Source organism: Myripristis murdjan, chromosome 14 (genome assembly GCF_902150065.1).
Source record: "Myripristis murdjan chromosome 14, fMyrMur1.1, whole genome shotgun sequence".
NCBI lineage: Eukaryota > Metazoa > Chordata > Actinopteri > Holocentriformes > Holocentridae > Myripristis > Myripristis murdjan.
The window spans coordinates 22,607,719-22,635,019 of NC_043993.1; the positions used below are offsets into that span (position 1 = coordinate 22,607,719).

At 40.5% G+C, this 27,301-nt stretch overlaps 1 protein-coding gene across 1 annotated transcript; it reads right to left on the minus strand.

The window, feature by feature from the left end:
- Positions 1-413: 413 nt before the first annotated feature.
- On the minus strand, positions 414-26,287 carry LOC115371528 (gap junction delta-2 protein-like). The gene is made up of 2 exons (XM_030068954.1): positions 26,217-26,287; positions 414-2,955 (listed from the first exon to the last, which is right to left on the minus strand). Exons 1-2 carry the CDS (start codon positions 26,285-26,287, stop codon positions 2,100-2,102), a joined length of 927 nt encoding a protein of 308 aa, XP_029924814.1. The 3' UTR covers positions 414-2,099.
- Positions 26,288-27,301: the final 1,014 nt, after the last annotated feature.

A 27,301-nucleotide genomic window follows, 5' to 3' on the forward strand; every position in this document is an offset into this window, starting at 1 on the left:
GAGGAAATAATAGTGGTAACACCAGCATTTGTAGTAGCAGCAGTAGTAGCAGTGGTAATAATAGCGGCAACAGTGGCAGTATTTGTAATAATAGAAATGATAGTAGTAGTAGTAGTAGTAGTAGTAGTAGTAATTATAGTAGTAATAGCCACAGTAGTAGTTGTAGAAGTAGTAATAGTAATTGTAGTTGTAGCAGCGAGTACTATTAGTGGTATTACTATAGAATGGGTAGAAAGCTAGACCTTAGTGGTAATTTCACACGTAGGTGACTTACATCATTTTTTTTTTGTTTTTAACTTTTCTTTTCCCAGCAGCACATTTCCATAATATTGGATTTACTCACACAGTTGTTAAACACTGTACAGATGAAATTGTGTCACTTTTTGCATAATAATTTATTCACTTTTTTTTTTCTTCTTTCACATAGATATTATTATTGCTGCAGTTCTGGAGCCTTTCAGGTATTCACTCCCCGTATTCCCACAACAGGCTGCTTTGTTCATATCTCATATATCATTTTTCATCTTTATGCATGCTGAGTATTACATTTCACAGGAGCAGGATGCAAATAAATAAAAGTCTCTTTTTTTTAAGTTACATTTCATAATCTATCCATTCTATTAATGCTTCAGTAACATGCCATTTTCAAAGTCCATAAGGGGAAAAACACTTTTTGGAACATATATTCTCCATTAGAGGACAAAGGCTTAACAAATAGCACATTAATAATACATATTGTTAAAGCTGGCAATCTATGATTACTCTTCATCACCACCCAAACCCCCGTCCCCCCTCCATGTAAAACCCGCCTATATCGCATAGGGAAAAGGCTAAGTGTAGTTATTACATGTCATCTATGTACAGTAACTTTGAAATATGGCAGCAGATTTGCTTGTGAAGAAAAAAAGCTTGTGATAACACATGAAAATATTTGTGAATATAATACTCTTTCCTGTTGAATGGAAAAAAAGGAAAACATCTTTACGAAATCCCATTCACCCCATTAGACGGCGATCACACTGACAAGCCAAAGTGGAAACATTAGCACACATTTCTGCAGTGTTTCAGTGGATTAAGAAAGTAAACAGCATGCCTCGCAGGCACTGGGAGTGTTGTGGTGCGTAACACAGTGTTTGAACGTGAACCTAACTCATCTTCAACACACAATGTGTCTCACTTTGACTGGGTTTTCTATGGTAGCGTAACAACAATGGATGGGTTGCCAACTTGCTAGCAACTTGCTCAGGGGCAACCCACACTTTGAATTTTCAAAGTCTCCCGTCTGATCGCCGCCTAATGCAGCAAAGAATGTTTGGATAAGTGAAATTTTTCAGGAACGTCTGGCACATAGACAGCAAATAAGAGGTCCAGTTTATGCAGATGTATTGTTTTAGTGCTGTCTTAGTTTGTTTTTTGTTTCGTTTTGTTTTGTTTTTAACTACTCAAGTTTCTTAGAGGGTGATTAAAAAAGGTGCTTGTCCTTTGTTTGCCCTTTGAGTGAATTTACTCAGAGTATGAACAAACAATCAGAAATAAAGTTTTCATTCCCTCAGCTGCTCAAATTAGCTTAGCATTCCATTGTCTGACTGAGGTCAGGCTTATTTTCCCACACACACATGCGCATGCATGCACACGCTTAAGCTCTTGCATATGCACACATACTTGGAAATGAAGGGATTACTTTTGACCTACAGCAAAGGCAAATGATAAAAGACTTCAGGTACTTCAACCTCAGAACTATCTTTACGATATTCAATATTATTCATAATGACTCAATTTTGTCTGTGTGTTGTTTTCTCTTTGAAGGCACCTAGTGTCACCTAGGCAGAGCAGAACTCCCTGTCAGAGCTTTGATTTACATTTTGTTACAGCAACACATTTGCCTCTTTAGGAAGGTTATTCTACTTTCTTGAAGAGTCAGAAACACAAATTTGTGAATTGATGCTTCATCATGACTACATAGAGTCTCACTATACTCCTGAATAACATTGTAGTGGTGAGTTTTTGTTCGTGCCCTAACGATAGAGGGTTCTGGGCCAGGGAAAAGCTCTTCTCCAACGATCAAAAGGTCCAGGAGCCCCCAGGCTGAGGAGCCTCTGTCAGACGTAAGCTGACTCGCTAGACTGGGTCCTGCCCAGGTTGGGGGCCTGGGACAGGTGTGACACATCCTTCTTGCGCACTTCGCAGATGGACTTCCTACGGGCCTGCACCCCTCGGATGGCCGTCTTTATCTTCCTCCAGCCAAGGTGGTTGAGCTCAGCCAGGTTGAGCAGCACACAGATGCCACTTACGGCAAACATAAAGACCAGAAACACAGTCTTCTCTGTAGGCCGAGACACGTAGCACTCCACCTCCTTCACGCAGGGGTAGCGATCACACTCAAACATCCCTGGCACGTTGAAGCCATACAGGAAGTACTGGCCGGCCAAGAAGCCGATCTCCAGCGCGTTGCGGAACACAACCTGGATGACATAGAAGCGGGAGATGCCTTCCTGCCGCCGCACTTTAGCACTCTTGGTGTGTGTGAGGCCCCGGGGCGCATTTGGGATTTCCTTGACCTCCAGGCAGTCATGATCCTCCTTACTGCTGTCAGGGTTTTGCACCAGGATGCCGTTGATGTTACGGAGTTTGCGAGCATGATGGTCATGGCGACCGTGGTGACCGTGACCGTGGTGATCCATGTAGGGATGCAGGAAGGAGTAGCTGCGGTCACGCTGTTTGGCAGACTGGTGAACAGAGTATGTGATGAAGCACAGGCTGGGCGTGCACACCAAGATGATCTGGAAGACCCAGTAGCGGATGTGTGAGATGGGGAATGCCTTGTCATAACAGGCCTGGTTGCAGCCAGGCTGCATGGTGTTACAGATGAACATGATCTGCTCGTCCTCATATACTTTCTCCCCCACAATGCCGACTATTAGGATTCGGAAAATCACCACCACTGTCAGCAGGATCCTGCAGAGAGAAGGAAGGACAGGGAGAGGGCAGAAGAGGTGAAAAAGAGAAAGACATTACATCAGTTTATATGGAATTAATTCACAAAGACTCAGGATAAGAGAGAGACTGTAAGTCCCCCCCACCCCAGGAGGGAGTGTTTTTTTTCCCATCTCTCTCCATCTTGACTTTACGTTGTATGGCCATGTCTTCCTTCAGTTTTGGGTTATTGACAAGCTAGAAAAAAATGTCCAAAAGCTGATGTGTGGTGGGATGCACTAAAAACAGTGTCAGGGATCCAGAATTAAGTTTTTATAAGATTCAAAAGAAAAAGCGAATCTTTAAGGAGAGAGAACTGGATACAGGCAATAAGATGTGAAACTGTCAGCCCTTTACACGCACGTGTGTTCACATGTGCAGCAACATTTTGTCACTGGTAATATCCCATTGCCACATATCAGCCATACAGCCAATGAAATTTATAGGAAAGTATATCAATTATCAGTTTCCTCAGTAATTGACCCACATGCCTCATAGTATTACATTAGCAGTACATTAGCTTGTAACACCTAGCCAGCTTGCGACAAGTCATCAGCGAATTAACATTATCAAACAGCATGTAGACATTTGTGGCTCTAATGGGGCCATAAACTGAGTTTTTTTCCTCCCTCCTGTGATATGTCACCTGTAACCCTGGAGGTCATTAAAAAAAAGAATCATTTCAATTGAGATTTCCTTTCTTTCACTCAGTGTGAGACCAACAATATTGAGCTTTTCTAAATCCCTTTTCCTGTCTAGTGGATAAAATGGACCGAAAATAATCCCTGGACATGCTGAGACTAGAAGCTACAGGTAATTTAAAATCTGTTTCATATTCATCATTATAGATTGTTATCCCCTTCGGTGGGCGTGGTGCATTGCACTCTGTCTCTATATCAGGGCAAAGGTTTGAGTTTTGACATTATGATATTGACTGCAAATCTCCATAGTCCAACTGATGGTTAGATGTTGTTTTTTTTATGTTTGTTTGCTTATTTGTTTCAGAGCATTGATTCTTCTGAGACTAAGGCACATGCTTATGTACAACTTGCACGCCCAACTACTTCATATCAGAGAAAACCAAAACAGCTAAAGACATTTATTGGATGTATGTTAAGTGTGTAGCTATGAGAGTGTACGTGTGTGTGTGTGTGTGTGTGTGTGTGTGTGTGTGTGTTTGTGTGTTATCACTGCTGCAGCACTAGGGTGGAGTTGTTGCGCTCTAGATAGCATGCACACATGAGCTCACTAATCATGAGAGGCTAAAAAAGGAGGGGCTGTCAGAAGATAAAGGTGATTTAACACTAGTTGTCACTGCTGAAGTGAAATGGAACAACGCATTTACATCGTCACGACTGTATTTGTGCATGACTGCACATACACACTAAAACAGATCATCAATCAGGATTTATAGAGGCTCATTTTTTCCAGTGATTTGAGAAACAGTGTTTTCCTGAGCCTCACTACTGTGAAATAGTGTGGTTGGGATGCTATCAGTCCACAAACCCAAGAGCTTATATAAAGTAGCAAAATGCCTAATCTGTATGGCTTGCATTAGTGAGTATACACTACATTAAACAGCCAGTATCTCAAATATAATATAACCCATAATAATAATCATTCCTCCCACTCTTCTTTTTTCATATTTACAATCTCTTTATTTTTTTATAGCAAATAACTATTAAAGCATAATTTATTCTGTTATCCCTATAGACACTTTTCAAGAAACTCAGAAAGCAGATACCAGTGGGATTTTCTAAATATGTCTGCAGTAGACATGGCCTGTTTTCCCTCCATATACTCTCTCTCTCTCTCTCTCTCTCTCTCTCTCTCTCTCTCTCTCTCTCTCTCTCTCTCTCTCTCTCTCTCTCTCTTAACTGGGAGGTCAAGTGAGGGAAGAGCAAGGCACTACTATATGGGTCAGTGGTTATAAGGCCCAGTGTCACAGTTGCCAAGCGAACATCCAGTGGTGTACCTGCACTCTGAGGGCTTGGCCAAACAGAGCCGTCAGGGAAGACCGCCATCATCGGCCTTTAAACTGGCAAAAGGAAAGTGGCTGCTCTCCCAAAGGTCATATAGAGGGTGGATGGTGATTATTAATGGGTCACACCTGCTAGCTACGCTGAACCTCATAGGTGGCCTCTTGCAGGACTTAAAGAGGAAGTGTTTTTCCTTTTCTCAGCAATTTTATGCAACATCACCTGATGCTAATGAAATTCAACTGTAAATTTTTAATCATATGTAATGCAGAGCTTCTCCTCTAGCCAGAAATGCAGAGGCTGTTTTGGGAACTTGGCGTCAAAGCAGAACGAGCAACTGCTCTGATTGGCTGGCTGCACTAGAGGTTCACCCCGTTTTTTTTGCCCTGATTGGTTGATTGCTGAATCTAGAGCAAAAACTAAATGGCTGGTAAAAAAAAAAAAAAAAAAATCTGAGGCTTTTCCGATTAGCAACCATGGCAAAATGGTAATGACTGTACTTATGAGTTTTTCCATTATTACTTATTTACATCATAAAGTAATAAAATATGCCAAATACTGGGAGAGTGCCTACTTTAAAGGCAAAATTGACCAAGATACCAGAGCTATGTTGGTGCAAAATATCTAGGAGACAGTGATGTGAACATTGGACTTTTGGGCCCACGGTGTAATCATTTGGTTTCAGAACACATGGATTATGCTGTTTGGAGTACTTTTTTCCCTTTTGGGAACTCTAAAGAAAAAAAAAAATCAATAGTTTCTCAGTGGACATTCAGGAAAGAAACAAGAAACTAATTTCATTTTTTTTAGATGACCTATTCCTTTAAAGATGCTTAGTGCAGTGCTGCAGTCCTGTATCAGTACAGAATGGAGCCCAGGAGAGCAGTGCAGTGGCTTGTCAAGCAGCTGAGAGACTGCTGTACTGTACCGTTATCTTCTGGTGTTGATCCAGCGTGGCACTGCGGAGGAGGACTGGGGGGTTTGCAGCTGCACTGTCAGCTTTTTCTGATCAGCGAGGAGAGCCTGCAAACCACGGGCCTCCCTGGTATTTATACCACGGTGCAGCGGGTGTGTGGGGATTGTGAAATGTGGGTCTTGAGTGTGGGACGGGACAATAGTGTAAAACCCACTCATTCACTGTGAGGAGACACCTCACAAGAGGAGTACAAAATTACCAAGCCACCTAAAGGAGCAGAAGGGTCTCAAAGCAAAGGGAGCAAGTCCTCAAGGGAGTGAGCACAAAAGGTCTGACATCATGTCACTTTTGAGAGGAATGGGACTGAAGTCACTGTTTGGACTGCTGATGCAACCAGACAGGAGAGAGGAAGATGTGTTAGTTTTGAAAATGTAAACTGTGGCAGGAGCTACTACCACCCAAAACCACCCTGAACTTGAGGAATCTCCAAGACTTCAGGAGACATTAGTGGCCGAAGTTCCTTGGAGGACAGACAGGGGATCCACAGGTGAATCCAACCGAGATACTGCATCCCTTAAAGGATGTGGTCTATGAAGGTCAGAGGCCTGCCAGCAGCCAGCAGCCTTCTAGGAGGCTAATACTCACTAATTGGGATGATTTACTGAGGATTCCTCCAAGTGTGGCCTCACAAGATGAAGTAACTCTTCAGCAAATCAAACAAAATGGATGAAACACAAATTTCAAAACTTTAAATTATTTTAATCTTTACTTTGCTTTGTTTTTTGTCATACTTGTTAATTCTGGCCAAAGAACAATAAAACAGCTTGAACATGGATTTGGATGTAGTCTAGGGCTGGGTGACGTGGGCAAAATCAAATATCACAGCGTCCTGTAAAACCTGATATCGATACAGGTTTTACAGGACATAGAGGTGCACACCTCAGCAAGCTCCATGACCGCCTCAGCCTGTGCTCTGCTTTGTATGATTACCTGTGAGCACCTTAGAGCAAACATTCTCAGTTATGATTTGCTGAAAATGAGAGGTTGGGCTGTGTTGCAAAGTGTGGGCTAGTTTTATTTCTAAAGCTTGGAAAATTAGGCAAACTAGACTGAATAATACAAATGAAAAAAAAAAAAATGAGATCAGTGTATTTGATGCATGACGTGTGAAGGCATACAGAGTGTACTATTCACATTTTCCTATAATTTATGTATTTGGTCTCACACCTGTATACATGGAAAATGATACCCACTCTGCTTTGTAAGCCCGTTTGGGCTGAGTATTTACTTATGCAAGATACTACATTGATACCAGACCCCCATCTAAGTAGATTTTGGCTGTTGGAGATAATTTAGTCCATCTAAATGACAGTATATTTTAGCACTATTATTGTAGGCCTCCATATTTTCCAATATACTGTTATGATGGTCATTTTGAGCATTTATCAGTCAGGTAAATGTCATTTGAAAATCTGCAGGGAGGTATCGTCACGGTTGCAACGTTGCCAGCAGCCAAATTCTAAGTGTATCTTTGTACATCAATGATGATCTTTTTTTTTTTGTTAGCTGTAGATTTAATCTTGGGGTTAAGGCAAAGATTAGGTTAACAAACAACTTTTAAGGTTACAGTTTTGCTATCTTATCCAAGAAGTCACGAAACAACCCTAATGCGAGGTGTCAACAATGTGTATCGGGCACACAATGATGCAGGACGTAAGGCAATGCCCTGGGTAAAAAAGTTTTTAGGGAGTCCCATATCCATACTGTAACAATAATGTAGGGCTGACCACTGGTGCCTCCATATGATATTGAGACACAAGAGATTTTTGATAAACTTGGACTATGGAAATTAGGTAGAGGCATGTAGAGGCAAATAACAACAATAGTGATCTCGCTCAGTGCTAAAGTAGTCCTCCCTACCCCTTTCCAAAAACAACAACTGCAAGAAATGGGATACAAAGGACGGCAAAAGTTACTCTGGTTGTATCCTCCAAGTTCTGCTTAAAGAAGGCTGCATATCTGGGCTGCGTTCAGAGAAACTTTGGGTTGGAATGGCCTTGTAGAGCTACAGTGACGTACACTCTCTTGAAATGTGACCTTCGAAGGAGGCAGTGTCTGAATTGGGACAGGGCTGGCGACTCTACATGGAGACCTGGTGGACTCACACAGGACTTATTGGACTGTGATTTGTCTGAGACTGTGTGCCATGTACTTGTACTGCTGAATGTTATGTGGGTGGAGGCTGGAAGATGTCTTGTATCAGTGCACAAGACAAGACCTACTGAGTCTGTGTTAATTACGCAGACTGCTGCTGACTTTTAAAGATATGGTTTATTTTTTCAGTTTTTTATGATTATTATTTTGCCCGCTTGATGTTACCAGCAGTAGCTTACAGGCTTGAGGGAGTGGTTCACTGCAGTAGGTGATGGTGTTCTGGCTTCATATGGGGTTGCAGTCGTTCATTATTTTTTGCTGTGTGCCTCAGGCTTTGTGTGTTTGTGTGTTTTGGAGGGGCGTGGGGGGCTTCATGTCAGTGAGAGAAAAGGTGTTATAATGATGATATACATTTCTTGTGCTTGATAAATACACAAATAAAAAGTCTTTTTTTTTTTTTTTTTTTTTTAGACCAGATGTCAAAGGAGACTCTGGTATGCCTTCAAACGAGCCCCAAATGCCCACACCCACTCTCCATGGCACAGTGAGTTACCACAGCAACCAGCGAACCAGAGAGAGGTGAGGATCATGGAAACAGCACAGGGAAAGAAGGGGTTGGAGAAATAGAGATGTAGAAGCAAAAAAAAAAAAAAAAAAAAAACTTAAAAGTGTGAAAAACGTATGAAAAACAGAAATTGTGTTTCCTTGGGGAGAGGAGATAGTCAGTTAAGAAAACTGAATGTGTTTGAATGGGAGAGAGTAGTCAGCGCTTGAAAACGGAGTGCCAGACATCTCGAGAGAGAGAGAGAGAGAGAGAGAGAGAGAGAGAGAGAGAGAGAGGTGACGGTACAAGTGACAGAGGAACATGTGCCGGAGTGCAACCAACTTAAAATAGAGTGGTAAGCTGCTGCAGGACTGTTCCTGCAGCACCTGCCTCTGCGTTTTTGTGTAAGAAAGACAGACAGGAGAAGAGAGAGAGAGACAGAAAGTGAAAGCCAGCCATGTGTATGCCTCATGCAAGATGGCAAACACGTCCAGCCGTCTGTGCTTGCAGCAGCTGCGAGCGTGTACGCTACGCTGACTTTCAGCATGTTAGGAAATACAGCAGAACAAAAGATCTCAGCACCTTTGCGTGCCGTGTATGTCCTGTGCATAAAGACACGAGGTCACATTATAACATGATGCATGTTCATGTTGAGGACTGGATGCGTTTCCCCTCACTGGTGGTTTGACCACAGCCGATTTGACTGAAGGACTGATATTGATGTCTCTGCAGGAAAAGGAGCTATTTGACAGATACTGCCTATTGAGATACAGCTGGCTGGCAGACACTGCTGGCTGAGTTGCATTTATTCATTCAAACAAAATAGGAAACATGAAGCTATGGCAAAACTTGATGTGATGTTCAACCTCAGTGTGAGAATCTGCAGCTCCAAACGCTGATTTTAAAGCACGAGGCAGGCTAGACAGCAGCTCTTGGCTCTATTTCAACATCTATTAGACAAGGTCTGCCTCCTCTCATGGAAGTGATAATAACTGCAATGTAAGAGTGTTGACTAAACATTGCTGAGAGTCTGCCTGCTTACCATGTCTTTGTCTAGTGACATGCACCATGAGCCATAACTATGTGCATGTGCTGTCAAATGTCTGTCAAGTTCATACAATCAAAAAGTGTGGAATATTAAATGAGATGCACACTTCATGCCTTGCATTTTTTTTTTTTTTTTTTTGTTAAAAGGAATAATCAACATTATTGTTTTTCTGCAAGTTATTCACATGCAGAACACTTTTGAAAAACCAGTTGACTCATTTATCTTTAACGTTACCGAGCCACTGTGATCGGCATCTTCTTGTTGTTGTGTGACTTACTGTGACCTCATTTACACGCGAACGCTGTGTGTCCTGGAAAATATTCTGATAAACATCAGTGTGTGACTGCTACATACACTTCCTGTCACTATACTGTGAGCAATCAATAATCAGACAAAAACCTGTTTGTGTATATGAATTACTTCCACTTTTAGAATATTGTGACCCCTGAGTGGAATATTTACTTTTCAACATACAGTATATGCGGTGTTAACTTATTTATTGGGCAGTTTGGATATAGAGTTAATGAATTTCAAGAAGTATGGGATTTTTGTGTGTGTGCGTGCCTGTGTGTGTGTTCTACTGCTGGGTAACAGGATAATCAGCACACGGCGGAGTGCTGCATTAGCAGAAAGCTGTGAAAGAAGGTTAACTGCAAACATCAGTGTTTTAGGTCCTGCATAGTAACGAGCCCATACGTCCATACATTAGAGCAGACTAAGCCAGGAGAGCCCCGAGGGCCCCAGCAGCAGAATATTCAATAACCACCACAAATGATCAAAAAGATTTTAGAATTGTTGGGGTCTCGAACCCAAAGTCAGAGCATGGAAATTAGGCCATTTATTAAGAAAGAAGGAAAAGGTTTGGGCATCAAACACTGTACTTTTCCAGTGAATAGTGTCTCTGACCTCAAACTCCTCACTTGAAGCGTGTCCAGTAAATGACTTGTGTGTCACACCTCATCACCTTATTTAGCCGGCTACCTCCTGAAGGGCACCTCAGAAAAGCAAGGGTGTTGACTGGACCTTCAGAGGGTTTTAATAAAATTGGTGCTTTTGAATGCAAACGGATCAGTCTCAATCTGTGGATTATGTCCACATATCTTCAAGACTCTTGGCTTCATTTGGAGAAAAAAACTTGGTTGATTGGTGCATCTTGGCATTGAGTTCTTTCATTTCATTAGAACTAGAAGCGCAAAGACAAACAATGGCTCGCTGACAACATACCATTCACAGTTTATGCATTGTGGAGAAACAGCCACAGAGAGCCACTGTGAGGAAACAATACCTCACTGCATGACATGTGAATATATACTGGAGTCACATTGAAAGCTCTTGATATAATTAGTTGTGTAAGGGCAGGCTGCTTGTTTTAGAATAACAATGTTCCACTGTTTTTTTATCAATATGTTTTATTGGACAGTTGTATTGTTTCTTGATTTATTTGGATGTACTGGCTGTAATCTACCGGCAAGGACTGGACACTCATCCACTTTGATTTTTGAAACAAAGGGGGGTATTTGTTTTGAGAGTTCATTATGTGAATATGCACTGTAAAAAATCTCCATCTTAACAAGACATTTAGTCTCATATTTAGCTGTAAAAAATTAGTCTTTCTTAAAATTAATGGAAAAAAAATCTGCCAGTTATTGCCCTGTTTCTAATGCAGTTTCACTTTTTCAGGATTTTGAGTATAAACATGTCAAAACAAGACAGAATAAGGCAAATTCGATTCAGGAAAATTTTGCAAACAAGTTGATTAGCATTGGAAACAAGTGGGATTGTCTTGTTCTAAGAAAAACAAGATTTTATGACTAAGATTTTATGAGATTAAGTGAGTTCTTATGATAGATTTTTTTTTTCAATAAAGTTCAACTGAAAGAGTATGACACCAGTAGAATAAAGAGACATCAGTATCTGCCATCAGCCAGACAAAATCCATGGCTTGCATCATTTTGTGATTTTCACCAAATATGCAATTAATATCGCAGTAATCCAAAAATATCTGGTGAACATGTGCTGTGATGGACTATATGCTTTGAAGTGTCAATCATGAAGAAACCGAAGATGATTGATGCTACACTGGAAGGCAGAAAGTTGACAGGAAGTGTCGGACCGCAAGTCCATGGAGGACAGAGACTGGAGAGGACATTTTATGGGGAAAACGATCAGAAATAATTGGCATCAGCTGTCCCTCAGCCGCCCACACTAGAAGCCATATTTCTCCATGTCCCCTCCAATGTGACTTATTGTGATTTTCCAGCCAAATACAAGGTTTTGATTGTTTTTTTCTCCTCTGTCATCAATTTATATGACAAATTTTTAGTCTTGGCACAAAATGAGTACTACATAAGGCACAGCATGTTGACTCTGCGCTTGTTAGAATAGAGTGTACCATTAGTAACAGGATGTTCACAAATTATTTCATTTTTGAAATAGTATCAGGTTGGATGTGAAGAGAACATGATGTAACTGATCTATGGCCTGTTGTCTGACCTGTAAGATTGTGTGTATAGTGTAATGGTAGTTCCTCTTTAGCTGGTGCGATGGCTGGACATGCAGGCCCTGACTCTCCCAGAGGCTTTTGCATACACACACACACACACTCATCCACTCAACAGCTGCCGCTGTCAGCCTCCAGGGACAACAACGGCTCTGAGCACAGCAGCAGACGCACAGGGAAACAAACACACACACTCACTCTGAGCGTTACTGGGTACGATATGTGAGCATAGACGAATATTTAAAGGTGTATAGCTGCACGTGCATCGCTGCAAAGCTCTGGTAAGTCTTATCTATAAAAGTACCTACTGGAGACCCTGGGTGAAAATATTCTTGGCTCTCACACAGTGCTGCTCTCAATAATAAGCTCCACTGATTGCTGATGGTGGCACATAATGAGCGAAGACCTTACCAAGCCGAGAAATTAGGTAGCTTAATTACTTGCTATCAGAGTGCCCCCCACCACACACACACACACACACAAATACACACACACTCATCTACTGTATGTCTCTCTCTCTGTCTCTTAAATGGATTTTTAATAGTTTTAGGTCTTGCCCATGTATTAGGCAGACGTACATGTCTGCATGAGGTGGCACAAAGGCTCAGAGAGCTGAATATTGTGCCCTTGCAAATGTTCACCGCTCTTGCCAAATTTATTCATCATACCAATGAAAAATGATTTTATTTGTTAATTATATGACCAAATTATTATTTATGACTATAGCTCTATTATATATATATATATATATATATATATATATAAACCTCTATCACTACATGATGATGTCTTCAGCTAATGCAGTTGACTTATTTCTGAACTGGCATCAGTATTTTTTTTTTCATATGTTTTTATATCTGTGACATCCACTGAGACATAAGTCTAAATGTTTTAAGCACAAGTGAACCTCTCAGACGTGATTTCAAAAATTATGAGGAGTGTCATCACAAAAGCTTTTTCCCCCCCTGCACATCTCCTTATGGCCAAAATGGAGAGTCAGCATGTGGAGAAATTTAATTATCTCACTCACAGAGAAAAGCCTCTAAAGGCAGCAGCTCCATTTCTTCAGGAACAGAACCAAAAAACCAAATCAAGCGAACAGTATACAGCACATTTGGTACAATCAAATGCAATGCATAAGCTTTATAGTTAAACAAAACAGAAAATTAAAGACAATAAAAAGCCCCAAAATAATAAAAGGAGAAAGGCCAAGCTGAATGGAAAGCGAGAAGGTTTAATAAAATGACACCAAATTTAATAGGGAACTAAAATAAGAATAAAAAAAAATCACTGTGGAAAAAAACTGAGCTGAACAGGATTTATACTTAAACATACAGAGAGGCACAACAACAATATTTACACTTGTCAAACTGATCATATTTCAGCACAGAAACTCCCCGCTATGCCTGCATGGACTGTAATGTATAGAATGACGGAGTGTACCTGTAACACAGAGAACAGGACCGACTCGAAACCCGCAGGTTTTTACTCAAAGCACATCACTTTGTACAGACAGAAGCGAGAAGAGAGAGGTCTCTGTAGAAAAGTCTCCGTGCTGCTAACTCTATTGTACTGGTGCTGAGAGACGCCTGAAGGTGTCACCACACTTTGTTATCACTGAGTTGTGACTCATTTATGGTTCACAGATGAGTCATGACTGGGGTGTGATCTAACTTTTCCAATTTTGATTAGCAAATTAAATATCATAAATTTGCTGAACTAAAGTCATAGATTTCCTCCTGAGCAAAATGAATTTAGATCTGCAGTTCACCACATGAATGATAAAAAGAGAAGCTGGAGGACGGGCTCAAAAATGATTCACGCAGTTTTTCCATGAAGTGATGACGTGGCCTCACCGTGCATGATGATGATGATGCAGTCTACACCAGACGCAGCAGTTTTCCACCTGATTTATCTTTCTGCCATCTATAATTACTTCGCTCTGATCTTTTAATTTCATATTCAGAACTGAGTGTAAATTCTCGCTCCCTGAGAAAACATTATGCAAAGTTATTTGTGTCTGAAATCATTTGAAAGTTAAGAAGCTGCACAATACTGATATCAGCATTTTCCCAGCTTCCTTACCAGCGCATTTTGCTGAGTGCATCAATATACATTTTTTTTTTTAAAAAAACTGCATAAACCACAAAGTGTTTATTCAATATTTGGAGCAATGACAGTTTCTTAGTGATCAACACATTTAAAAAAAAAAAAAAAAATTAAAGGGAAAAAAAGACATAAAAAAGGTTTTACTCTATAAAATATACTCAATATTGGCAGTGGGGTAGAGGAGGGTATATGAAGGTATTGTGAGTATACTGACCTATTTTTATGACAAAATTACACTAATAAGCTTTTATCATGTAAAATGCACCTCCAAATGCTTTACAAGAAAAAGGGTATGAAAAACAAAAGAACAGATATTGAAAACTGGAAACATTAAGACAATAATAAAAAGCAGTAAAACAATAAAAATTTTAGAACGTTAAAAAGAGGAAAAGACGATAAGATAACGATAAGAGAGGATAATTACTAGTTGTGAAAACAACAGATGAAAATTAGGACCAGATTCAGGATTTAAAAACTATTCTGCACACACACACACACACACACACACACATACACACACACACTCACACATATTCCAGTGTGGATCATAACTGTCAAATCTTGCTATCTGGTGCGCATGAGTCTCAAATTATTACTTGGAGGAATTTTTAGCGCTGAGTGTGAAAAGGAGGATTTAAGCTTTGTGTGACTAAAAAAAAGATTTTGTTCCACCCAGAGCAAATTATTCTATTTTGAAGCAGCGGGACATTGACAGAGGAGATGAGGTTTATTCCCTCTCGCTTGGTGTCATTGGTCACGGTCAGGCAGGACTCGATGCTCCGTATCCCAGCTTGTCCAAATCAAACCACATATGTCTGAAGCTCGATTTAGCTCACAGCTTCTAACTCTTTAGTCAAAGTAATATCCAGTGTAATTTAATCATAAATGGACCCTCACTTGAAGAAAGAAGTTGCTTAACATGCAACACTTACCACTACACTGGCTGAAGAAAACAAGAACCATTGCAATTTAACTGACAAACTGGTTGAATATGGATGTAATTTAGTAGCAAGCCGAGATGCCTACAAACTCAACCATTAAATTACATACTCCATGTGTTTGTCAGCGAGTCTACTCATCATGATTTGGATAACTGCAGTGTAAAAGTAAAATTCCACCTGCAGATACTCCCACAAATGTCATCAGTGTATAATGTCAACTCGTAGCTGTCCGATTATTTACACAGTGTATAATGTGTATCTGAAATAAACATATTCGCAGGCAGTTTTGCTGTTGAGGTCAGTGTTGCAAATGACGGACACGAAATTTAACACCGTCTGTCTCACTTTAAACTCTGTCCGTTCAGGAGCTGCATGGAAAACTACAGGGCCGCAGAGAAGCTTGGAGGATCAATGACATATCCCCAGATGTGCTCGACTTTCTTGTTGAGTTCCTGCCACCATTCTATAAGGCTCAGCGTGAACTTCAAGGGGACTAGGACACAACCATAAACTTAGTGTTCCTCTAGTTCGAGCGGCTGAAGCACCACTGCAGGCAATCATCCCTGAGAGGCATCTCAACTGGATCACACAGAAGGTTGAGATAAGGGACCAAAACACAGAACTGCCACTTTTCTTTGGCCAAAATACAGCCAGATGAGCTACACCGGGGGGTTTGAAGACAGTTGAGCGACATCAACACCGGACCAAAACCTGGCACCACTGGTGATGTACCTGCACCCAAGAAAGTTGCAGTGGACTTTGAAGACAGAGAAAATTGACCTCTGGCTAATGCCGTTGATGAAGCAGAACTGTCATGTACAGAACCATTGCATTAAGGAGGATAGTGCTGAAGACATCTAGAGTGGACACCATCCCTTTCCTGCATGACAAATAAACCTACGATGGTTGGATTATGTGCATAGTTCCAGTTAACAGTGGTTACAGTTGAGTTAAAGAGTTCATGAAGATTAAGACAAAAATTTTAGTTGAAATGCTGGGTTTTAATGTTATTCTAACGCTGACAGACTGCAGGTTATCTATACATTACAATACTTTTGCTGATGGATTTCATTTGGCAAAGTCAACGTTACTATGCTCTCGGGATCGGGTGGGGTTCAGACAAAAATTCTGTTCTGGGTGTGTCAGAAGAACAATATTTTGCCCAGAACGTTGTTGTATTCCTTTAACCCACTCGTACTCAACGGTCTCATCTACTTGTACCTTAGATAGTGATTTTCTGCATTTCCCAGAACGCCTATTGAAAATCCTCAGTACAGGGCCGTGAAGCTGTGGCATTCATCTGTGGGTTTTATCTGTAGCTGCACATTGACAGCGACAAGAAGCACAAGAAAGCAAGACGCTTTCCAGCAAAGAAAAAGTGAAGATCACAGTCCTTATTCTCAACTCAACATGTCTTGTGGCGGCACTGTGGTCCTGATGAGCCTGTTGTTGATGGAGAAACTGGCAACTGCGCCTCTACAAAGGATTTCTCCCTGTACGACTGAAGAACATCGGTGCAAAAAGACAAATCTAGAAAGCGGGTCTCGTTCTTTCAAGTTTGAGACTGAGAGCCAAACATTGATGTTTACGGTTGAGGATTTAGATTGCTTGACATTTTTTGCTGTCAAATGCCACAGCAGCCTGCATTCAGTGTTCAGTCTGAATTTATGTCATTCAAGCCTATAATAAAGCCAAAATGTGGAGGAGTGCAATTGGAAGACGACTGAATTTCATGAGAATGCTTTACTAAATACCTATCTTTTTTTTTCTTTCTTTTTTCAATATCATGTGGTAATAAACAGTCAGACATGCTGTAATTGACTTGCAAAAATGCAAAGCTTGGGATGTGTTTCCATGTTATAACAAGCAAAATGCCGTATAAGCAGTCTTTAGATGTGGTGTAGGCATATGACTGAGTGCTTCCTACATAACAGTAGAACTACCATTTCCAACAAACCTGGATTTTTGCCATAGACTTATCCAACATATAGATGATGAAGAGGTATTTCATTTGAATAATGATAAACTGACAAAACCATCAGATATAATGTAGTTTTATCTATATTATCATTAAGAAACGCTCTCCTTTTAAGTTTTATTGCATTGTGGTTAATTGAAATGACTTCATCTTTAATCTTAATGTGTGATATCAACTGAAGTTTTTATTATTTATTGACTTATTACCAAATTTACAAGTCATATGATCTAGGCTCTCAGCTCTTGAGTTCAGTAGCATTGAATAGAGTGACTGTGATGAGGCAAGATGCATTACTGTTGTCACACAAGCTAATACCATGGATTATTGAAGAAACAAGCATTTCAAACTGCTTGTGTGTGGTGTTTTCATGCTGCCTGCTCTGTAATGCGCTCAAATAGACAAAAGTTAACCAGCAGTGCACGGGAAGGGACATTACCTTCACCTCTTTAGTAATAATGGTCACTGACTCGAGCGACTAGGCATCGGCCCACTTGACAAGCTCGTGTCAGCAGGATCGAGACAAGCTGGAGGAGGCGAGGATGTAGAAAGAAATCTGACCTGACATGAAGATGAAATGTTTATAATTGTTTCTGTTCGGGATGCCTCTCACAAAAACCATTTACATCAAAAAATGAGTCAGTCCAGCATGTCTACTGTCATTTGAGATACTGGTTTTCAGTGTAAATAATGCAGAAGCAAATAATAAATGCTGAATAATTAAAACTGGCCATTGTCTCCATTTCAACACCCAGTTAAAGAAGCACAAACTGATGGATTTTGCTGATTTTACAAATTACACGTAGCATTTGCAGATTCATGAAAGGAGCAGGATTAGTAATTTTTTCATGAACAAAGTCATCGTTAACATCAATAATATTAATTATTAATTAATTAATTAATTGTGTAATAAGCTTGCAAGGGTGAAGTGGCTGTTTAGCACAAAAGTTTCAAAATGAACCTTAACAACAACAATATGCTCTGGTGCTGTGTGAATGCTTAAGTTATTCATGGTGTATGTTTAGTGGGCAGGCATCACAAAAATTGGAAAAACCTTAATAACCTTTGATAGTTGTTCATGCTGTACGTTGAAGATTCCTGACTACAGAATCAGGAAAGACAGCACACCGTTTTTCCATCCACATCATCAGTCTGTCTCTAACACTGTCTGCTAAATGTGGAGCATGTCTAACCTGTTCACATATTAGTCTTTCTCTGCCTTTATTTGCAAAGTAACTGAGCTGATGCAGTGCTACCTGAACAGGTTCGGTTACTCAGACCTGTTTCTGCATAATGTAACTTAAGTGGGCTGTAAGCTCTAAGCCATGTAATAAATGACTGGTGTCTTAATGTAATTTACAAAGTGTGAGTCATCGTTGAAGTGTATAATATTTTCAATAAACCACAAGCAGTGTGAAGTAGCACATTTTTCATTTTTTACATCCTTTCTCCCATTAGCTCTGCAGTGGCCTCTACCTCTCAGATCCACACTGAATACGCAAATAATTTTATGGAAGGTGCAATACCCATCGGCCATTAATTAAAGACTAGTGATACAATCCAGATTTAAATCTCCCTTTGGCAAATTCCAACTCAGAAGTGAACATCCTTGGTTGCAAAGAAAAATATCCAGTTCTTCTTCCCAGTTCTTCCTTTTTTTTTTTTTTTTTTTTTTACTCATTGCTTATTCATTTCCTGTTTTTATTTATTATTTTATTTTATATTTTATTCATGTATTTTCAGAGGGATAGAGTTTAGAGCTATTGCCAATTTTAAATTCTTGTCCCTAGTTGACCTTTCACATGCAGGGTGTAATTAAAAATATACAGATTTCATAATCATAAAATCACAGTACACTACAGATATGGAAATGAAATGCAAAAGACGGTATGGGATGAAAAAAGTAATAAATTTGACCCAACAGCACCGTAAACTAAACTATGAAACATGATGCTACCAGCCAATTTAGGCCGAGAATAGAGTATAATTGTAATATAGCTTTCTCAAAATTTCTGCAGACTTTTGGGAAGGTTAGTAGTGATTCTGCATATGTGAAGGTGCTTGGCTGTCACTGATATTTCCAGTTATAATGTTTTCCACAGCAATTTGTGGCTTTACGGAGTTTTATGTCATGTAGGAAAATCACTGGAATGAGGAATTTATGGCTATAAGTAAAAACAAGCGCCATAGACAAGCCATGTAAAGCTTATCAACACATCCACCCATCTTTACTCTCAACCCCTCCTGGTCTCAAACACCTCCGTTATCTAAATGAATAATAGCTGGCACCGAATGAAAGCTGAGATCAGCATTACTAACCAAAAAAAAAAAAAAAAATCCCTCTTCAACAGTAAATCAGTGGCGTTCAACAGCAGGAATTGCTGCACAAAGGAACTAATGACACCTCAAGATGTGCAGAAGAATGGTTTAATCTGAAAGAGAGCCCGGGCTCCTCCCAACAGGACGATGGATGACTAATTCTGTCAACAGCTGAGGTACAGCTTTCATTGTCTTGCTATGCAGCACAATCTTTTCACAGCCTTCCCAGAAATATATAGCCTGTGTATTTATATATTATCCTGAGAGCAGACTGTCATCAATGGTTTTGTTTACTACTAGGCAGGATGATGCCCTCAATTAAAAACGAACATTCCTGCATCCTAAATTATTTTGGGAAAAGTAGGGCGACCGTCAAAGTAGGGTACCTTTTTCTTATGGATACCCTGACCTATTTTGAGAGAAGTCAGGGGTGAACAAAAACCAAAAGATGTGTTTTAAGAGCGAATTATTTGAGTGTTAGGCCCAGGTTAGACATACTCTACACATTCCTGCTATTACAGCAAGAAACTCCAGATGCAGAAATTGGAAACATCAAACTTTTCAAGACCTGTCCGTCTCAAAAACTGGCCCTTGTTCTTCAAAATGTTTATATGGTTAGAATTTTCTGGAGGGTGTACAAACTTATTTGAGCATTTTATAGAACACTTGCTACATCAGGTGCAATCTAAAAATTACAATGAACATTATGAACATTATTAGTTATGATCATAAGCAAAATATAAAAATATATACACCACTTTATAATTTTTTTTTCTGGAAAGCCAATAAACACTGTAAAAGGTACATATGTGACAGCTGTGATCTTTTTTTTTTTTTTTTTTTTTTTACTGCATTACATAGTGGCTTCCCTATCGTACATTAATATATTTGTGTGCTTGAGATGTGAGTTTAAAAAATCTTTTTAGCTGACTGTTGCATAATAAATCATTACTGTCCCTTACAGAGTGAAACACCTAATGCGGTGTATGTTTTTGTATCTATTTTTCATGACTGAAATTTCTGCGTTGATTGAAAGGCAATTCAAAACATGTAATGCCTTAAATAATGAATCCCCCAGGAGTGTATTTGTCAGTACAACAGAGAGCTCTGGCTTCTGATTACAGGCAGTGTTTATTCAGCCAAAGCTGCATTGCTGTGTTAACACATCAGACAGTAAATATTGCATGTAGTTTCTCTCAAAATGCCATTGTCTTCATCGCTTGCATCATTAAAATGATGCAAAATAAAAACATATTAGGTCTACAAAAAAAAAAAAAAAATCAGCTCATTGTGCATTCTTAAAATGCCTCATCAACGCAGAGAAGCGCATATTGTTTTACTTTGTGTGTGTGTGTGTGTGTGTGTGTGTGTGTCCCTCAGCAGCAGGGTCAGTCAGCTCTGACACAGATTCTCAATGCTGCCAGTACAGAGCCTCTGCAGAGAGAAAACTTTCCTTCTCTTCCCCTCTCTCTGTCCTCTTTTCCACTTTGTACCCTTTTTGTTCTGCCTCTCCACCTTACGTACCCTGCTCTCCGTCCTGCGATCTTTATTATTTTATCTTTCCAAAATCACTCTACTCTTCCATTATCTCTGCCTCTTTTTTCGCTCTACTTGTCCCTGGCACTGACCTCACTACAGCATTGCAGTGTAGAAATAGATGCACCAGCACACTTCCTTCCTTTCTTTCTTCCTTCCTACCTGCAAGGTGTATAACTTCAATATTGGATCCTCAAGGCCATCCATCCTCTCACGGACGAATGCATGGTTTGCACGAGAGAGCTTGATCTCAAGTGTATGTGTGTGTGTGTGGGTGTGGGTGTGGGTGTGCTTATGTACACAGAATAAAAACACACACGCACACATGGTAACTAATTGCCAAGTTATTCATGAGTTAAAGATGAATTAGATGCACAAAATATAACCTCAGATTATTACCATTAAACTGAGGAAAGCTTTAAACATCCAGGATTTCATAGTAAATTATCATAAATATTATTAACTCTAGTAGTATCGCTGATTTTAAGCAAATACAGCTGTGTGTCATCAGTATTTGATAAAAGCATTACTTCTTTAACTGATATGACAAACAGAGTGTATAGCTGTGTAAAAAACGGGGTCCACTGTATGGGCCCTATGCTTCCTTGGTGTAGATTTTTGAAACTGGAAACAGACCCATGTTCCCTCAAGCTTGTGCTCCTTCAACAAAAAAAAAAAGAAAAAAAAAAAGATGATGAATGCACATACATCTGGTATACCAACAAAAATGCAGCTGATAGTACTTGGTCAGTGAAAACTCTCTGAAATGGGGTTGTTGAAAATGTTGGACATAAGTGTGTTTGAATAAGAGAGTATCGTTGGAAGAAGCCCATAAACACCATTTCAGCTATTAATTACTCTACCATCAGATTACGCATTTTTGTTAATATACATGAGCTATGGATGTCATTTTTCCGGTCACCCAGGTGATCTGAGTTTGAGTTCAATGCAAAGAGACATTGGTGTCGTTATGTTGCATTACATTATGTTACGTTACATTACATCATGTTACATTATGTTATGTTACTTTACGTAAGCAGTTGTTTTTTATACCTAAACCTAACCTTTTCTTAACCTTAATCAAGTGGAAATGGGCTAAAATGCCACCTTACATGATATTCAAAATATGTTAATTCGAAACATACTAGGCATAAGTTAAAAAAAAAAAACAAAAAAACAAAACTTAATCCACGACAAAATACGTTCACCTCAAAACATAATTGAGAATGCAATTTAGTTATGTGATAATGTCATTTTTAAGAGACAAGGTTGCAGCTTGCAAAACCATTGAGTCTGCATCAACATCATTGATAAAAACAATCAGTTAATTAAGTTTAATTAACATATTGAGATAGACACAGCATCTTGTGCTGTCACCTAATTAGGACTCAGAGGCCCGCAGTCACACAGGCTATTAATATAACATTGGTTTGAATAAGTGATTGAGACATTTCAAACCTTGATGATAATTTCTATCACTGATGATTATCATGTTTGTTATCAGTATACCTGTGGCCCAGGTAGAAGCAAAACTTTTGCAGAGACAAAAATACAGAAAATAAACTCTTTGATTGATTCATTTTAAGTAAGCCACCTACAGTTAGTCCCATTAGTCCCATTTTTCAGCTCTTTTCAAAGAGAAAAATGTAGTGTATAATCAAGAGCATAAATCAGCTCATGAACTTCAAGAGCAACAATTAAGGCTCCTAGCTGGAGTAGACACTTTAAACGTCCTACGGCACTGTCATGATGGAAGTGCATCTGCAGCCTCTGAACTGGAAGCACGAACACACAGAAACACCTGACACACAATAGGAGGTTCTTGGAGAGCAACAAACCTGAATGCTGAACAGTTCTCCAACTTCCTGCTACACCCCAAAACTTCCTGTTACTGAAACTTTAAACTTAATTGGTTTATTGATCCTGCAAACACACAATTAGGGTTTGGAATCAATCTCTTAGTTTTGTCGTTAATGCTAACAAACAATGGTCATCCAATGGCATAAACAGCAGGTTTGGATCACCACCAAAATCTAATAGATTGCTCACTGGACCAAGGCCCTGCCACCCAATTTCATGGAAACCCAGTTTTTGACGTAACCTGCTGACAAACAAACTGGTTAATAGGTGTGATAGTAAAACTTTTTTGGGAGGATAAAAAGAAATCCAGCAAGCTGTAAAATATCATACACATTATTGTATATGTACACAATGATTCCATGACAGAAACTCGCTACAATAGACAAGCAGAATAGACTGGGGCAAGCTCATTGGAAAGCAGCTAATGTTACAGCTAATGCCTTGGGGGCAACTAGAGAGCCTTGTAGGACAAACACAGTCTGAGAGAAGTCAAAACACATAGGGATCATTTACAGAGCAATTCACCGTATTCAGCACAGTAGCACATAAAACCAGGAGATGTCCTGTGGGCATCACACAAACCGCTTCCTCTCTGGAGGAAGATCTTTCCAGTCGCTCAATATCCAGTTAATATTACCAACTAATTCATCTAAAACTGGGTTATTGTGGAGGTTGAGTGTTTTCGGGACAGTCAGTAAGAGACACTGTAGACTGTACGAGAAGATTAAGACAGGGCGTAAGAAGGATGAGGCCAATTTAAGCTTGCAAAGCGCTACTTGTGTTTATTTTGAGGAGGTGGGGAACTCTTTCTTTGTTGGCCTGTGAAATGCATCATCAACAAACCGCTCAAACTAAAGATAAAAGGGATGACCATTACTTAATTAGTATTCATTAGGCTCTTTTTTTGTCTCTAACTAATTATAGGTGGCTTAGATTCACTGAATCATTCACATTCATTTTCTGTATTCTTTGTTTTTTGTGATGACGAGATATTAATAATAGCAGCTGCCCTCGTCATGCACACAGGTGTTTTCAGTTACGTTAGCTGACTAGACCTCTGCTCAGATAGATAGATAGATAAAGAGCAAGAGAGTGACAGATAGATAGATAGATAGATAGATAGATAGATAGATAGATAGATAGTCCTTTATTGTCCCTTAAAGTATTTGGTTTCAAGTGGTGTCAGCTTTGGCCAAGCTCAACCCAACATCCAGTAATAAAGAAAGGCTTAAGCTAAGTTAACCACTCTAATAGCTACATCAAGATTGTAGGAGAGCAGTGAAATGTTAATCAAACACAGCAGGTACACACACACACGCACACAGTCCTGATAGAGGTGTGATAAGCCAACTTAACTGAAAACCTATTTCCCAGGGACTCTCTAGTAAATCTGGGAAACATACATTACCACTTTCATTAAATCTAAAGACGACACCAAGTGATTTCACTGATTAGCCCACTTCTGAAATCAGCTGCTTATAGTGATTGACTGTAATGGAAACCTGCAGCCTCTCTGCCCTCCATGGCACGTGATTCTGCCGGTGTAGGTCTTCATTCATCTACAGAAGTCTCAACGTACAGTTACACCTGTCTGCTGTGGAGCTATGTTACAGAAATGTTGTCACTGCTTTGTACAGTGTAACTCACACTACAATTAACCTTCCCACAGAGCGTAACCATTCAACAAATACAGTAAGTAATTTTCAAAGTGGGGTCTTGGGACTCAAAGGGGTCCTTGAGGGGTTTCACTGGGGCCTTCAGTAAAATGAGGAATATAATTTAACTCACTGGAAGTTGTTATGATGCAGAGAACTCATGGGTGATTATTTTAACATTATGTTTTAATCTCACCACTTTGAATCTACTGTATCTGTCAATGTACAAGCATCGCATATGAAAAATATTAGGTGCACTGCACTGACACGAGGACCCCTTCAAGCCCGATGGACAAAAGAATTTTGTTTTTTGCTTTTGTCTGTTGGGTCGAAAATGTCTTTGCTTCAATCAGTCTTGCATGTAGCGCACCTTTAACACTTAACACAAACCAAAATCAGGATCCATGTGGGACAGAGGCACTTCAAATTGGGGTCCATGGCTTGATGAAAGCCAACTTGAGGGTCCAAATCATGAAAAAGTCTGAAAACCCCTGCTTCACACTATATCTTTAATGTGATGGGTGTAGCTTAATATTGGATGTACACACATATAGTCCAGTTAGTGAAAGCCCTATCCATGTTTCACATTTAATTTACACCAATACAACAACACACCACGCATGAACGCACACACACACACACACACACACACACACACACACACACACACACACACACACACCAAAAAAAAAGCGCTCAATGGGAGAGAAGGTCAGGCCTTGCCCTTGTTGCAGGCTACCTGTGGTTTGGGTTAATGATCACAGCAGTGCAAAAGCCTCTCTTCTTACACTCATCACTGGAGCCAAATTCACTGACTCCGACTGACTTCTTGCTTCTGTATAACAATACAACAATAGTATCCCAGTGCGACACTTAGATTGTGCTTAACGGGTGGGAAAATTGTACTTCTCAATTTGATTAATCAAATAGACAGGATGATGGAGCATGTTTTTGACTCACACGATCTTGCAGTATATCTCCACTATATGTCTTCACTGCTAATCAAACTACAGGCTCAGCCCTCCACCACTAAAACCTCACACTCAAATTAGGAGAAGCGATCCTGTCAGGCTTTCACTTAGATTCAAATCAGTGTCTGTCACTTAAAAAAAAAAAGAGCTTGCATTTTCCTTTTTCTCACACAAGTTCAGGCTGAGTTCAGACTCATTTGCTCTGCCTTTAATTCTTCTTTACACCTGCTTTCTCATCACCCTTTTTATCCTTTGCACCTCTGCACCCCTCTCTCACTCCCACTCCCCTCTCCTCCCTCTGTCCTATTGGTCTGTGGCCAGTAGCGTCAAGCTGCATCTATCAATAGCTGAGCTATTAGGTAGTATCAACACAGGAGCCGCTCTGAATTAACCATAATGCTCAGTAAAGCCAGGTATTGATTATGTGCAATTAGTTTATCCCTTAACTAATGATGGTTGTACAGAGTAAGGGGTGAGGGCAGCAGGAGGGAGTGTGGAGGTTGAAGAGGGGATAGGGGAGGGGGAGGCAGGAAGGACTATAGAGGACAACAGAGCAGTGGGGACCACTGGGACAAGCCTGAGGAAAAAGGGGTCCAGAGGGATACCATCAACTGAGCGAAGAGACATACACAAAAACACAAAGACACTCTGCTCATGAAAAATAACACCATGAAAACCCAGAAACAAAACAGAAAAATAAAAGCTGTGCACACAAAAAGAGTGCACTGCCCCTTACCGTCCTATCATGGTAGAGTGCTGCTGGACAGCCGCCTCCAGCAGCCTCTCCAAAATGGTCCACTCGCCCATGATGATGGAGAGGTGGAAGACCTGTCCGAGGAAACAGGACTTGGGAAGCTTGAAGCTCTTCCTCTTCCACCGCACCCCTCTGCTTCTTCTCTTTCTTCCCGGGACTGGCTTGCACTGTTGTGGACGTGCCGGTGAGCAAGGGTGCACCCAGCCCCGTCCCGTACCAGTCCCTTTTGACCTCTACACGTTGACCTGGCCGCTCCTCGCTCTGTGAGCGTGCGTGAGTGTGTGTGAGTGTGTATGCGTCTTCTCTCTGGCCTGTCCTGCTGTGCTTCTCCTCCTGGCAGAGGAGAGAGGTGCTGAGCTGAATGCCTTCCCCCCCTCCTCTCCCTCTTCCCCCTCTTTCTCTCTTTCAGTCTCTCCTCTTAACCCCCCTCCCCCGTGCAGTGATGCTTGTCCTCCCCCTGACGCACCACTCTGCTCTGCGCTATAGCATATGCTATAGCTCACTGTATGACAGCCATGATCACCCTCTCTTTCTCTTTTTTCTTCTCCCCTTGCTCTTTTTTGCCTCTTCCTCTGCCTCCTCCTGTTCCTCCTCTTTCTCTGTCCCTGTCTACGTCCTCCTCCCTACCCCCAGGGCGCTCCTTGTACCTCAGATGCACTCCGTGCCATCGGTTCTGCTCGCCGCTTGTCCTTGCATTGTGCACAATCCTTTACTTTTGCTGCACCCTAGCTACTCTAACCCAAACACACACAAACACACACACACTGCATTTAGTTGATGAGCGCACTGTCACCACTCTTAAATCCCACTAGCTCTCCCACTTCCTGCCGAGGATTGTGGGTCCACACCAACACATAAAGCCCCTGCCGCCTTGCCTATTGAATGTCATTTTAAGATTGAAGGAATGGTTGTTCCTACAGCTCGGAGCACTACAAGGACCCATAAAAACCTGCGTGCACACACACACAGCCGCAGCCACTTACACACACACACACACACACAAAACACGCTGCTGCCACCCAGTCCCTCAGTAATAAATCAGCTGCCTTGCTGCATCCAGCGAGGCT